Source organism: Suncus etruscus, chromosome 5 (assembly GCF_024139225.1).
Source record: "Suncus etruscus isolate mSunEtr1 chromosome 5, mSunEtr1.pri.cur, whole genome shotgun sequence".
Taxonomy (NCBI): domain Eukaryota; kingdom Metazoa; phylum Chordata; class Mammalia; order Eulipotyphla; family Soricidae; genus Suncus; species Suncus etruscus.
The window spans coordinates 76,741,528-76,755,730 of record NC_064852.1 but is presented as its reverse complement, the minus strand read 5'-3'; the positions used below and the strand labels follow the sequence as shown (position 1 = coordinate 76,755,730).

Sequence of the window (14,203 nt, the reverse complement as noted above, 5' to 3'; positions counted from 1 at the left end):
CTCAAATTTTGTTATAAAAGTGAAAATCCTTTTCAGATATCTTTTGATTCCTAAAAACAAATACTAATGTAAGATGAAAAAGAAGGAGGAAGAGGCAGAGGAAAAATAAGGAAAAGAAGAGGGGGAGGAAGAGGAAAAGTAGTAGTAGTAGTAGTAGTAGTAGTAGTAGTAGTAAATGAAGAAAAAAGAAGAGGAGGATAAGAAAAGAAAGGAGAAGAAAAAAGAGGAAAAGAGAAGTAAAGGAGAAGAATAAATAAGAAAAAGGACAAGAAAAAGAAGAAAAAGAAAAGAAGAAGTAGAAGTAGTAGTAGTAGTAGTAATGGGCTTACAAACTTTTTGAGGCAGAGGATGATGGTAGGGAAGAAGTAAATGAGAAGGAAATTTTACTGAGTTCTCAAACTTTAATATCAGACACAGTTAGAAAGCTTACTACATTATTTTCATTTGATTGTGACCCTACACTGTGTTTGAACGCTTTCCAGATGACCTTAATAGAGTTACAGCTTGTGTCCTGACACAGTCCTGACTGTGATAATTGATACCCACAGGTGCCTGAGAATTTTGTCTCAAGGATGCATTTCTAAACCTTTCCTAAAAAATATCAACTGCATCAATCACATCTCACCAAACTATCAACAAACTCCTTATTCCAAAAGCCTGTAGTAAGTCCTGCCCCATAAAGTAGAAGCAATCATAGGCTAGCAGGTAAATGAACTTTACTGTACTGCCTTAATAATGTGTCAATAGAATGCTAAGTACTGAGTTTGAAACCAAGAGTATCAAGTTGGCAACACTTTGTGTCAAAAAAAAAGTAATTCCAAAGTAACTAAAGGGCCAGAGCAGTAGTACAGAGGGAAGTGCATTTACCTCCATGCAACCAACCCAGATTTGATCCCTGACAACCCATATGGTTTCCAGAGCCTGCCAAGAGTGTCCCTGAGCACTTCCATAATGTGGCCCCCAAAACAATTACATAAGTAAATAAATAACTTCAAGACCTTATAAAAGAAGCAATAAAACATTATTAGAAAATATATTTAGTTCTGAGCATTTAGAAAAGGAAAAAGGTACAAACAAGAAACAGACATGATGGTGAATGTGGCCTAAAAGCTCAGGTGGGTAAAAGTCACTTTGAGAATTAAATCTCACATAAGTCATGAGTCTTTCGAAATAATATCTAAAAATCACATTAGAAATAATTAAGAAATAGTTAAGAAAGGAAAAATTAATAATATTACCCAAGGAAGAATTACATTATAGAAAAAATGACAAAACAAACCTGTCTTCTCTTCCTCAGTTCTGTAAAGTCAAACTCTTCAACTACACTCACAATCTCCTATTTTTTGACTGTAAAATGGTTTTTGTAAATTCTTCTAAAATTGAAACTTCTCCTTGTAATATAGATTCTATTCAGAAAGCAGCAAAAACTAACTTTCAAAACAGGTTCTACTTTTATATTCAATGATTTTTTTTATTTAAGTCATGGAGTCTTAATACTTTTTAATTTGCAATTCCTCAGTGCTAAGAACAAACATCCCTGACTAATCTCCAGTTAATTTTTAATTACTATTTGATCATTACATTGTTCACTCAGAAGCCTTTTACTGTTACCAAATTTTCTTTTATTTTAATTTTTATTGTGGTAAAAGTGAATTACAAATCTTTCACAGTAATATTTAAGGCACATAGTGACAATGAATGAGGGGCATTCCCACAACCAGTGTTGTCCTCCCTCCATTACTGTTCCCAGCATGTATCCCACATCTCCCTCCTTTACCCCCCAACCCCGTAATGTTAGTGGAACTGTTCCCCACTTGTACAACTTGTTGTAGATTGGTTATTGGTTCTGTTGTCGTTAACTTTGGATTGGTATTCAAGTCTGATCATTTTTTATTTTCACCAAATGAACATATGACTGTCTGGTCTTGGTACCATGGGGGCAGGAAGGCAAACAAAAAAGAGAAAAACTAGGAGGAGTCCGTCTTGGTATTATAAATATCCATTTAGATTGGAGTCTCAAACTCACCATCGTTTGTGGCCCTCCATACAACATTTTTTGGCCCTACCCTAGAAGAATTTTTTTTGTTGTGTTTTGTTTGGGTCACACCCCCCAATGTTCAAGGCTTACTACTCAAAGATCACCCTGACTTTGCCTCCTGCGACCCCCAGGTAAATTGAGTTTGAGACCCCTTAAAGAAGGAAGGGAAAAAAGAAGAAAAGGTAACAAAACAAAACAAAACCAAAAAAAACAATAAGGGAGTAACAACAAAAGTACAAAAACAATAAAAAAAGAATAAACCAAAACCCAAAACCATCAGCTATGGCAAAACAAACAAACAAACAAACAAAAAAAAACCAAGCAACTTCTTAAAAAGGGGGTTGTGTTTCTTCGTCCTTTTTTTTTTTTTTTTTTTTGCATAGGCACAGTAAATATTGGGGAAATTAGAACAGGAATTCCCTTGGCCGAAGAGATATAGGGTTTTTCTGCCCTAGAAGCATACTGGCATGAAAACAACTACATTCTCCATACTCACTCATTTACAACACCCCAAGGTCTTTTTATCATGCTGGGAAACTTTTCAATCAGATGTGGGTGATGACATCCCGCCTCTGTAGCTGGAGCTCTTGTTATTTGCGTAGGTCATAGGGTGAAGGCTAGGAGAGTTTTGCTTTTTATGGTTCTAGGAGTTCTGTTCCATTACTGCTGTTGTGATCAGTCTTCTGTAATTAGTGGTCTTGGTTTTTGTTCAAATCCTAGGACAGAGCCTAGGGTATAGTCTTTCAGCATGGTTCCAGAACTTCTGCTCAGTCGCAGTTGTCAAATTAGGGATCTTGGTTTTTGTACAAATTCTAGGCCGAGGCCTAGGCTAGGAACTACCTCATTGGTCCCTCTATAGGTTCTGTCCAGACCATGTTTGTCAAAGTCAGTCTTCTGTAAATAGTAATTTTGGTTTTTGCTTAGGGCATAGGATGACATGTCTCCTGATATTATCATACGGTTTGGTGGTGAGATAGGGCAGCCCTCTCAGCTCAAGTTGTTGCCATTTCCTCATGTCAGGATGTCATGTTAAAACTGGTACAAGTTGGTGCCGGGACAGCATTCGGAGTTTCCCCGGGAGGAGTTTGGTTCCTGGTGCTGTTGCTGGAATCTGTGTCAGTTCCACGTCTGGGATCTGGGGTCCTGGATTGGACGGTCGCTGTCCAAACGCAGAGTCTAAATTGAGTCCACATGACACAAGCTCAGGGTGAGAGGCAACCCTGCATTATAAAAAGTATGAATTTTTATTCCTAATAGATAAGAGTTGTTTCTGTGCATAATATTTCCCTTTATTTAGAGTGTCTATGCAAAAGGGTATGGTGACATATTATATTGCTGGTGGATCTGGAGGCAAGAATGATAGTCTGCACCATCTCTGTGCCCTGGTTTTGACCCGAGCTTTTATCCCAGGTGTTGCCAAATTTTCTGTCACTCCTACATCCAGTTACCAAACTTTGTATGGGATCACAACCACAGTTTCAGAACCTAAGGTCTAAGTGGGTTGGTGTGTGTGCATTTGTGTGTATATGCACATATGTGTGTATTTGGAATTACCCAATTGGAATGCCCCTTTGCTAATAAATTACTTCACTGCATACAATGCATATACATCAAATTGCCATACTACTTTAGAAAGTGCTCATATTCTCTCAAATCTCATTGTTTAAAGCACTTTATTCTCCCACTTTTATGTAGCAAAATGAGAAAAGGATGACTTTTCTGCCACTTTCCAAGAGTCCCCTAGAAAGCTATAAGGGAGCTTCTAGGGCCCCAAGGGTAGAGCCCATTCACAGTCTGTGTTTTCTTTCACAGTTTTAAGACTCTGTAGTCCCAGGGGAATCTGCTCATAGCAGAGAAAATTAGATATAAAAGACAGACATTAACAATTCCTAGGGCCTACCAAATTGCAAAGAAACCAGTCTCTTCATGCAAATCATCACCATCAAATAAGGGGTGTTGTGTTGGTATTATATGCTCTAGAAACAATCGTTAACAATACTTTAAATCGCATCAATCAATTAAAACATTTAAGAAAAAGCATATTCACCAACAGAGCGCTTACCTTCATTCTTCTGCATCTGGAGTGACACTAAGAGGATAAGAACTACATTAAGAAGATCATAGTCAAGGATGATAGTTGGGAACACTTTCTGTGAAAGATATGAGTGTGAATGTTATGCCCCTGGATTCAAACATGGAAGTTTCAGACTCTTGGACTTTTGAGTATTAAAAAAAAAAGGAATAGTAAATATAATAGCAGCTCTTGCTTATTGAACCCTTACTATTATCATACTGTTCTCTGTATATTCCATGTCTTCATTCAATACCCTCAACATACACATAAAGCGGGTATTGCTATTATTTCCATTTTATAAGTAAGGAAGTTGAAATTTACTAATCTGCAAGGTCTTGGCACCAATTAAGCACCGGTTCTGGTTGGGTAACTGACAGGTTGGCCTGCAGCCCAGGCTCTTAACTACTATGCTATACTGCCTCCCACTGGCTGTATGATAATAATATCTAAATCTAAATATTGACAACACTGCCCAATAGAAATTATACTAACCAATTATACTAACCAATTATACTAACCAATGTCTTTTTTAAATTTTCTAGTAACTTCATTAAGAAGGAAAAGAACAAAACATAAATTTTAATATATTTTATTACATGATAGCCAATATATTCATTCTAGTATATAATCAAATTATAAATGAGAAATTTTATATATTTTTCTTACCAGACCTGTGGAATATATGTATTTTATTCGCAATGCACAATTGAATTTGGAAAAGTTATATTGTACTTAGTAGTGACATGGGGTACAGCTACTCAGCATCAGATACGAGATTAGAATTAATTAGATGCAGCTCTGAACAGACACAATGACAGAAACAGTCCTCTTCTCCCACCAGGTATATGTTCAATCTGAACATCTTAAGAAATACCAAACAGTGTTTATAAAATGGAACCTTTGTTGCAAGATATCTGTTCTAGTTCTTGAGTCAAAATCTTTTTTTTAGGTGAATGTTTAATTCTCAATCACTTGAAAGTTTTCAAATAATTATTGCTGCAGACCAAGCTTGCTCTTCTTTTATTTAAACCTTAATAGAAAACACTCCTAATTCACACTCTGGCTGCAAGATCTGAACCAGTTTCATCTTAATTTGAGCAGGAATAGACTGCACCCCACCCGAGATATTTAGTAGTCAAAGATGCAGACAGTATGTCTTCTCATTGACACACACACCTGCTGCGTTCTTTGCAGGAATGGTGCTAACCTATTAGAAGTAGTCATGGTTCATTTGCTATGTTAGAAACAGTCTTTCCATCTTTGTGTTGTAGTAGCTATTTCATTAGCTCCTTTATCTATTTTTATAATCTCCTTACAAAGATTTTTGGCCAGAGAACAGAAATGTGTGAGAAGCTCATGCTGTGAGGACATTAATCCCACATAAATTCATGTTAGCTGTAGATCCTTACCATGAAAGCAGCAAGAATAGTTTTGTGTGTATAACTCTCCTTATTAGATATACAAAAGCAAGAAGAGTCCATACAATCTAAGCATGACTCATTCCTTCCCCAGATGCAGTGGAATTGTCTCTTTTTCGCAGAGGGATACAGATATTTAATAATGCTTATGTGAATTTTTCCCTGTAAAAACAAGGGAGAGCTTAATTATAATGTTTCATTAAGAAATGTATTATCTCCGAGGCATATTATAAGGATTATTCATCATTGTGCTGTCAGTGAAGGAATGTGTTGAATAACTGTAAATCTGTGTTAATGTCATCAATAGAGTAAAAATAATATTTTATGGAATGTTCATATTAAAAGGACTAGAGATGGTCTAATTCTTTAAGCTTCTCTGTAGAAGAATAAGTTGTAAATTTTTCCTAATATAAAATTTGTGAACTCATTTGAGACCCACTGAATCAGAATTTCAGTAACTGGATCTAGGAAATTGTAGGTTTAATAATCATGACATCTAGGCTTAAATCATTTCTTTAGGAAATGAAGGGAAACCTGAAGTCCCATTTCTTTGCTGTACAAATGAGGGTCTAGGGACTCAGAGTGATAAAGGGACTTGATAGTAGTCACACAGATACTTACTATACATTTGATAGGATTTGAACCTACCTCCTCTGACTCTAGTCTGTTATTTTCCAGAACAGAGAATTCTTGTTTTCTATATTTTAAAAGAAAAACATAAACTATTCAAGAGAAGTTTTATATAATTTTGATAATATTCTTTTAGATAGGTAATTTTCATGTATATCATTGTAAAAACTTAAATATATGTATATATATTGTATTTATGCTTTATGTCTATAAAAGAGCATCTTCAGTGATGAAACTATAGTCTTTATTATGGTTATTAAATATACCAGGTGCGCAAAATGTCATGTTCACGACAAGCCATTCAAAGAATATACTCATTAGTTTTGAAAACAACTTCTTGCTTTATTTCCTGTTCTACTCATGTTGAATAAATAGGACATTTACTCCAACAAATAATTTGCTTTTAATTTGGCAAGATAAAATCTATTACTATTTTTCCACTATTCAAACCAAGTGTGGGCTGTAAAATGTAATGAGAAATGTTTTCTTACATCAAAATGTAAATTTTACTACACTCTTCATATAATTTTTATTGTTTCCCAGACTGTCCAAAGCCCCCAAACATTCCCATGATCATGTTGGGAGTTTCACTGGCTATTCTTATCATTGGTGTCGTCCTACTGTGTATTTGGAAGCTGCTGGTTTCATTTCATGATCGTAAAGAAGTTGCCAAATTTGAAGCAGAACGATCAAAGGCCAAGTGGCAAACGGTATGTGAACACTTACTTACAGTGTTATTCTTTGTAGAGGGTAAAAGTGATTTGGGAAGACAAAAGAATCTCCTCAGCTTTCTTCTGCTCTGAAAGAGACAGAGAATCTTTCTCTGTCCTCTTGCCATGTCCCCAGCATCTTTGATTTCTTTTCTATTTGGTTTTAGCAGTGCCTCTGGGATGAGACTCTGAGGAGCCTTATGCATATAGAGCATAGATAAAAAAATTTTCCGTTCACTTGGGATTTTCACCACTTGGAAGAGTCTCAAGAAACTCTTCATAGAATCCCTAGGAACATCAAAGAAATATATTCCTCAACACAAATGCCTCATTTAATGAGGTCTCATTTGATAGAATATAGGTGGTATATCTAAGCATCCCCAGGAATTGGTTATGTTATAGCTAATGTAATAATGTTCACGAATAGTTTGACAGTTCATGCCAATTTTCATGGAAATACTCATTAATCAGAATACAAAGTGGAGAAGACTTTTAAAATAGGATTCAGTTAGTCTTTCTGAATAACAAATTTTAAACAGCTAACTGAAGATGGATAAAACTGAAAGTAGAAATGTTTAAATAAATGTTTTCAATGAAAAGAATTTCTGTATCTCTTCTTTACACTAGACAAACAAAAACAACTCCAATTTCCAATGTTTCTATTTCACAGGAGAGATAATACTATTTATAGAGGCCCATAGAAACAATTTCATGGCTTTAATTTCATCTCTCTATCTCTAATGGTGTGTCCAGCTATCTAATAGCAATTATCTTACATTGCTCTTTCTAAAAAGAGTGATTCCTCAGAAGAAAATACAGGCAAAGTAAAATATCTTTTCAGTTTGTCTTCTTATATAAATTGATGTTAACACATTTTTCCCTAAATCTATAGTGATAACTTCAATTTCTAAAGCAAATGCAATTTACCATTTTAGGCAAACGTATTGTGATAGAGATATTTATACTTAATGTGGTTACTTTTAAATAATCATAATACAGAAGAAAATATGTACATAATATATAGAACATAATACATAATACAGAACAAATGAAAAATTTCCTCTGCTTCATATTTCCACTAATAATAACTTTAAATATAACAACCACAATTCAATGTGTGGGCTTTGTTTTGAACCTGAGTTGTATAGTTCAATAATAAAATATTTATTTGAGGGATAATTAGAAAAATGTTAATATAAATTGCTTGGGTATTATATTAATAAGAATGATTTATGATTTAGTTTCTAAAGGCCAAGATAAGGTTATAATCATGACGACTGCTATTTTGGAGTGAAGTAAAATGAAATTTTGTTTGCTTTGAAAGATTTCAAAGTGAAAGAGGAAGAATTAAAGCAAGTGTTATCAAATATTAAGAACTGTTGAGTCTGGGTAATGGGACTACAGAGGTTTGTAGTGTAATTTTTCCTACTTTTTGTGTATGTAGTAGTGTTGGGATTCATCACTAACAAAACTCTCTGGAAAAGTAAATAGTAGATTTCCAATCAGGATATCTAATATCCATCCTTAAGAATGTTAAATGTAGGGCTGGGCGGTGGCGCTAAAGGTAAGGTGCCTGCCTTGCCTGCGCTAGCCTTGGACGGACCGCGGTTCGATCCCCCGGTGTCCCATATGGTCCCCCAAGCCAGGAGCAACTTCTGAGCACATAGCCAGGAGTAACCCCTGAGCGTTACCGGGTGTGGCCCAAAAAAAAAACAAAAAAAACAAAAAAAGAATGTTAAATGTAAATTGATATTTTAATTTTATGAATTAAAACTCAATGCTGAAGGGATCAAACTCACTGGGACAGTTAACTTTACTAACCCCATAATCAAAGATGCTATTTTTAACTTTTATGAGGTATCTTGCATGAATTACACTTGATAACTGAATAACTTGCAATGGTCAAAAAGGCCTTTAGTTAAGTTAGCATAAAAAATAATAAGCAAGGCCCAGAAAGATAGCACAGCGGTGTTTGCCTTGCAAGCAGCCTATCCAGGACCAAAGGTGGTTGGTTTGAATCCTGGTGTCCCATATGGTCCCCCGTGCCTGCCAGGAGCTATTTCTGAGCAGACAGCCAGGAGTAACCCCTGAGCACTGCCAGGTGTGGCCCAAAAACCAAAAAAAGAAAAAATAATAATAATAAGCAAATACTAGAATCTAGGGAGTGGTTCTGACAATCTCATTTTGAATAAAATAAAAATTAAACTTAGAGCAGTTAAGAGTCTTCTGAAATTACTAGTCCATGGTGAAGTTGAACACCTAATTGCAGCTTCTTCCAAATACAGCCTTGACGCTCCTAGAAATAATAAGCAAGTGTCCTGCAAACAAGCACTTAGGCAATTATGGAATGTGTAACTATTAAAATGTATAACAGCATAATGTTCTCATACAAAAGCATGAGTACTGACAAGTGATAAATATATTTAAAATAACATTTTAATTAACAGCTACTTTTCCCAAAACATGAATATTTTTCCCTCAGGATGTAGAACATGACTTAAATTCAAATACTGCAGTTTTGCATTTTCTTTATCTAAAACAGAACAAAAATATGCATTAAACAAATACAAGCTTAAATGAAAAATACTATTCCCTTGTTAAATTGTGTTTCTTTGAATAACAAATGTTTGATGTTCTTGTCTAATTGATGACTGGGTAATAATTATTCAATTGAATGCAAAAGAGGTTTGATTTAAGTAATTCAGTTCAAATTTCACTAATATGGAAATAAAGAACCATTCAGTGCATCTATTTGGGGGTCCTCAAGTTGATTCTACCTTTTGTCTAAAATGTATTTCTGTAATGAATTTGGTTTTCAAAACTCAGAGAGCTCTATGGTTAGAGTAAATTCACTGGGGTGTCATTATTCATAGTGCCCCAGCCTATAACCTAAGATGACATATTTCAGGGTGAGAAAGCTTCTTCCTGCCTTCTGAAACAATGCCACATAGACACAAAGTCAAGTTACCGTTTTATCACACTGTAAAAAATAACCTTCCATATTTTTATGAAAACACAAAGGAAGGATCATTTAAATTCATCTTTGATTAGAGTTTTTTCCTAGAATGACAAGTCATTAACTAGAGGCAAAAAAATGTTCAGCCTGACATTTCTTGCCGTCATGGATTGATTATGTACTGTGCTAAGCAAATCAGGTTTGCGTCTGGCAGTTAGGCAGTCATTAAGAGAGCTGTGGGTCATGGCAGAGAGATTTCGTATTACCACTTTTTCAAGCCCTGAAATTGTGCCATTACATTTGCAGAATTCACAACCTAAATTAGTATCCCCAGATTTCTGGGGCAATCAAGTTTGATACTGCAGATGGTGCAGGAATTATGGGGGGGAGGGCGAGATTTGATCTCATATAAACAGTGTTGGAGTGTGAATCTTCCAGAATGGAGCCAAACCAGCATCCTTCTCAGCTGGAAATCCTAGATAGGAAGCACACTGCATGCAGAATACTGCTGGAGACAATAGCATCTATGGCCACATTACTGCCTGTTAACAGAACCTGATTTGAGCTTATTATCTTAGCTCTGGTTATCATCAGAAAGCAGAAATCATGGCTGTCATCATAGCAAACATGGACCTGCTCTTCCTTTACCTTTAAACTTCACCCTACCTTCTTACTTTGTTGGAGTTAGCTTTATATATTGCCTCTTATTTGAAAAACTAGACATTTCAACTAGATTTGAAAGAGACCCCCCAAATATTGTAGACACAAATAAATTAAGATTCTTTAAAATACAGAAAGAAAACTATACCAAATTAATTTTAAACTAAAAGTCTAAAAAATAACTGTATATTCAGTTGATTACAATACAAGTCACCTTCTTTAGAGTATATCTAAATTAAATTAATTGTGGAAAACAGGGCACTTAAATACATTTCATGTGATGTAATATGAGCCTACAAAAAGTCTATGATCCTGTGAAGATCTAAGTTGATCTTGCTCATTATTCATTCTGTCTCAGGATCTTTTCTGTTCCTTGGAGTTGCCTCTTCCTTCAGGACAATGTACCACCCATTATTCTAGCCTGAATATACTCTTCCATCTTTCCTCTTCAGTTGAGATCCTTATTCTTTTGTCCCAAACTTTAGTCTCCTGGCTTACAGTATCTTAAATTTTATAAAATCGCATGCCTGATTTTTGTTTCTAAAGAGATTCCACCTGTACATAAGATCACACCAACCTATCCTTCATCTTCCAAACCCCAAGTTCTATAAACTGCAGGACTAAATAGTTTCTTTAGAATTGTCCAGAATGATCTTAGGAGTCAAAGAAATGTGATGACTTGACTTTCATTTATCATTCTCCACCAAAGACCCTTCTTTTGTTCATTTGCTGTCATTACTTAGAAAGCTTCTCTCCTAAGATACATGAGCAAAGCTCACATATTGCCCGGTCACAGGTCAGACCAGTGACTCTAAGCGACTTAAAAATAGATACTGGCATGAGTTTTCTTCACAATGAACACCGGCAAACAGCAGAAGTACAGGTGGAAAAGGCCATGGAAGCGTTTATTTTATTCTGTTTTTCTGAGATTGGAGAGAAACATACTTAGAGAGCAAATGCAGTTATTTTGTTGGCTTTGTTTCTTTTATTTTTTAATTATATGTCATAAATGACATAATCTCTAAAATTCATGAGATAAGGAAAGTATTATGTAATATTTTGTCACTAATAGTCATTAAGAAATTAATGAAATTAAGAAAGTCAGAAATGATATCTAGACTCCATTTATATTCAGAAATGGGCTCAAAATATGAATATACTCCATATGAATGGCTCCAGGGGAAATTTTATAAGCCCTCTCCATAATTAAAAGAAATGGGGATTCTAAATATGAATAGGAACTACAAATGAAAACTAACTCTAAGTGGCATTACTGGCGCAAGAGTGATAATAGAGTGGGCAGGGTGCTTATCTTCCACTCAACTGGCCTGGGTATAATCCCTGGCATCCCATATAATCCCTTGAGCTTTCCAAGAGTGATTTCGGAGCCAGGAGTCAGGAGTCAGCCATAGCCAGGAGTCAGCTTAAGTACCACTGGCTGTGGCCCAAAAGCAAACCAAAAAAATCAAAGTGGGGGGCTGGAGAGATAGCATGGAGGTAAGGCATTTGCCTTGCATGCAGAAAGTCATTGGTTCGAATTCTGGCATCCTATATGGTCCCCCGAGCCTACCAGGAGTGATTTCTGAGCATGGAGCCAGGAGTAACCCCTGTGAGGTCAATGCTGCAAAATGATAAAGAAGAAACCATATCAACCTGATTGCCTTCTGCCTACCTAAAATAGTGAAAACAAAGAAGAGAGATTTGAAGATTAATCTTGGTGCTTCTCTGAAAATTTAGAGGAATCTCAGTCATTGGAAACATACTTGTAGCCCCAAACAGTACAGCTAAATTACCTAGGTATTGTGACACAAAACCCACTCACAAATACAAAATCACCTATATGAGCGACCTTGGAACCTGTACTTCTCATTGGTACTGTGTCTTCACAATATTCTCCTTCTACTCTCTGTTTTACACTTATTCTCTATTTTTTAAAATCTACATAGGTCCTTTATTCTCAAGAACATGGATTCACTTTTTTGAAGATTTTTCCATTCTTCAACTAAATAGCTAGTTGTTATTCCTTTTAAATTTTGATCTCATTTTGGCAAGGTTATTTATGCCCTCATTTTGTGTGTCTCACCAGTAACAAATTTCCTAAAAGCAGACACTTGTAAGTCATTTTTTCATCTACCTGAATCACATTTTTTATTGTTTATTTTATTTCTTTTTTCTTTTTTCTTCTTTTTGAGATGGTGTCACCTATTGGCTTATTTTATTCACTTAATAAATTAGTAAGAATGAAGCATTGTTTTCAGAGTTGGTAAAAGAGCAGTGAACAAAGAAAGCAGATGAAAATTTTGTTTTGTATTCATGAGCACATTACCTCAAAGAGTAAAAATTTTAAAATATGTAAGTGAGAAAAAATTTTATATTGAAAAATGAAATGGAGATATAGGCATTTACAATGCTGAAAGCATAAAATCACAAATAATCAAAACTGTAAGTGACCTCCAAAATTGAACTGACATTTTATCTAATATATAATTTAGAATGCAATTATTTTAATATATCAAAAGTATAATAACAAAATAAACATTATTTTATTTGAACATTTTTTGTGTTTTTTAGGGAACCAATCCACTGTACAGAGGCTCCACCAGTACCTTTAAAAATATAACATATAAACACAGGGAAAAACAAAAGATGAACCTTTCCACGGATGGATAGAACTACTTTATGCATGGAAAAGTCTGTTTCACTGATATAAAATGTTAATGCACTATTTAATTCTCTTTATTTTGTTTCTTCAATATGAGGTTGGCTTAAAATAATGATAGGTCATTTGGAGATCAGACATTCTCTGTATGAAGGTTGAGACTGTTGCCAGGTTTTAATAATCAAACAAAGAATTACTAGCATAAAAGTGAGTTTGGGTATCATTTGAGGAATACTAACTCTGTTGCATTAATACCTCAAAAATCATCAGAATGATTCACTGGGGCCAGATTTTATTTTTAAAAAATGTTTTGAGTTAGAATCACATTTACTACAGGAATGCAGCTACCTGAAATATTTGTCTCAGCAAAATCACAAAGACCATATGTTCATGTTGCAAACTCATGCTTACCAATTAATTCTAAACTTCTATTATCTCTGCCATTTTATAAGATTATTTTTAATTACTAGAACTGTAACTCTTATTTTACTTCTGCTGAGAGGATGTAATTCTTCTAAAAAAAGTCCCAAGTGTAAAAATGAAAGTTGTTAATGGTTTCTGTGGATTTGTATGTACCTAAAAGTCAAACATGCAAAAACATATTTTATTTATTTTAAAGATAAAGAAGTAAATTATAAATTAGGAAGTCATCTTTTAAAAAAGCAAGCCTATTATTTATTTTGTTATATGAAAAATATAGTCCATTTTGTTTCCCTCTTGACCCTGAATTTCAAACTACTATTACTTCACCCATATTTCTCTATGTTAGAGATTCAAGGCTTCAAACCTTGTACTTATAACATAAAAGTCTTAATCACTTGTTTTTTTTAAGAATGGTGATATTATTCATTCAAAAAGAGCTCTAGTAATAAAAAAGAAAAATTAAACCGAATAAAAATTTAAATCGGTTTTAAATTAACACATCAAGAATGCTTCAGGCTCTCATGAATAATACTTTTATCTAAATTCTCCTCCCATGAAAACTGCATAAACTACAAGTTGCATAATCCAGTGTTTATGTCTCAACTGCATCTGGCGACTATGCATCATCTATATAT

General features: G+C 34.6%; 1 protein-coding gene across 2 annotated transcripts in view; it reads left to right on the top strand.

The window, feature by feature from the left end:
* The window catches only part of ITGB6 (integrin subunit beta 6), an 88,809-nt gene extending 75,653 nt beyond the window's left edge, over positions 1–13,156 (top strand). For both annotated transcript variants that reach the window (XM_049773347.1, XM_049773348.1), the window contains 2 exons: positions 6,704–6,870; positions 13,058–13,156. In XM_049773347.1, coding sequence (XP_049629304.1) covers positions 6,704–6,870; positions 13,058–13,156 — 266 coding nt within the window. The remainder of the gene's footprint in view (positions 1–6,703; positions 6,871–13,057) is intronic.
* Positions 13,157–14,203: the final 1,047 nt, after the last annotated feature.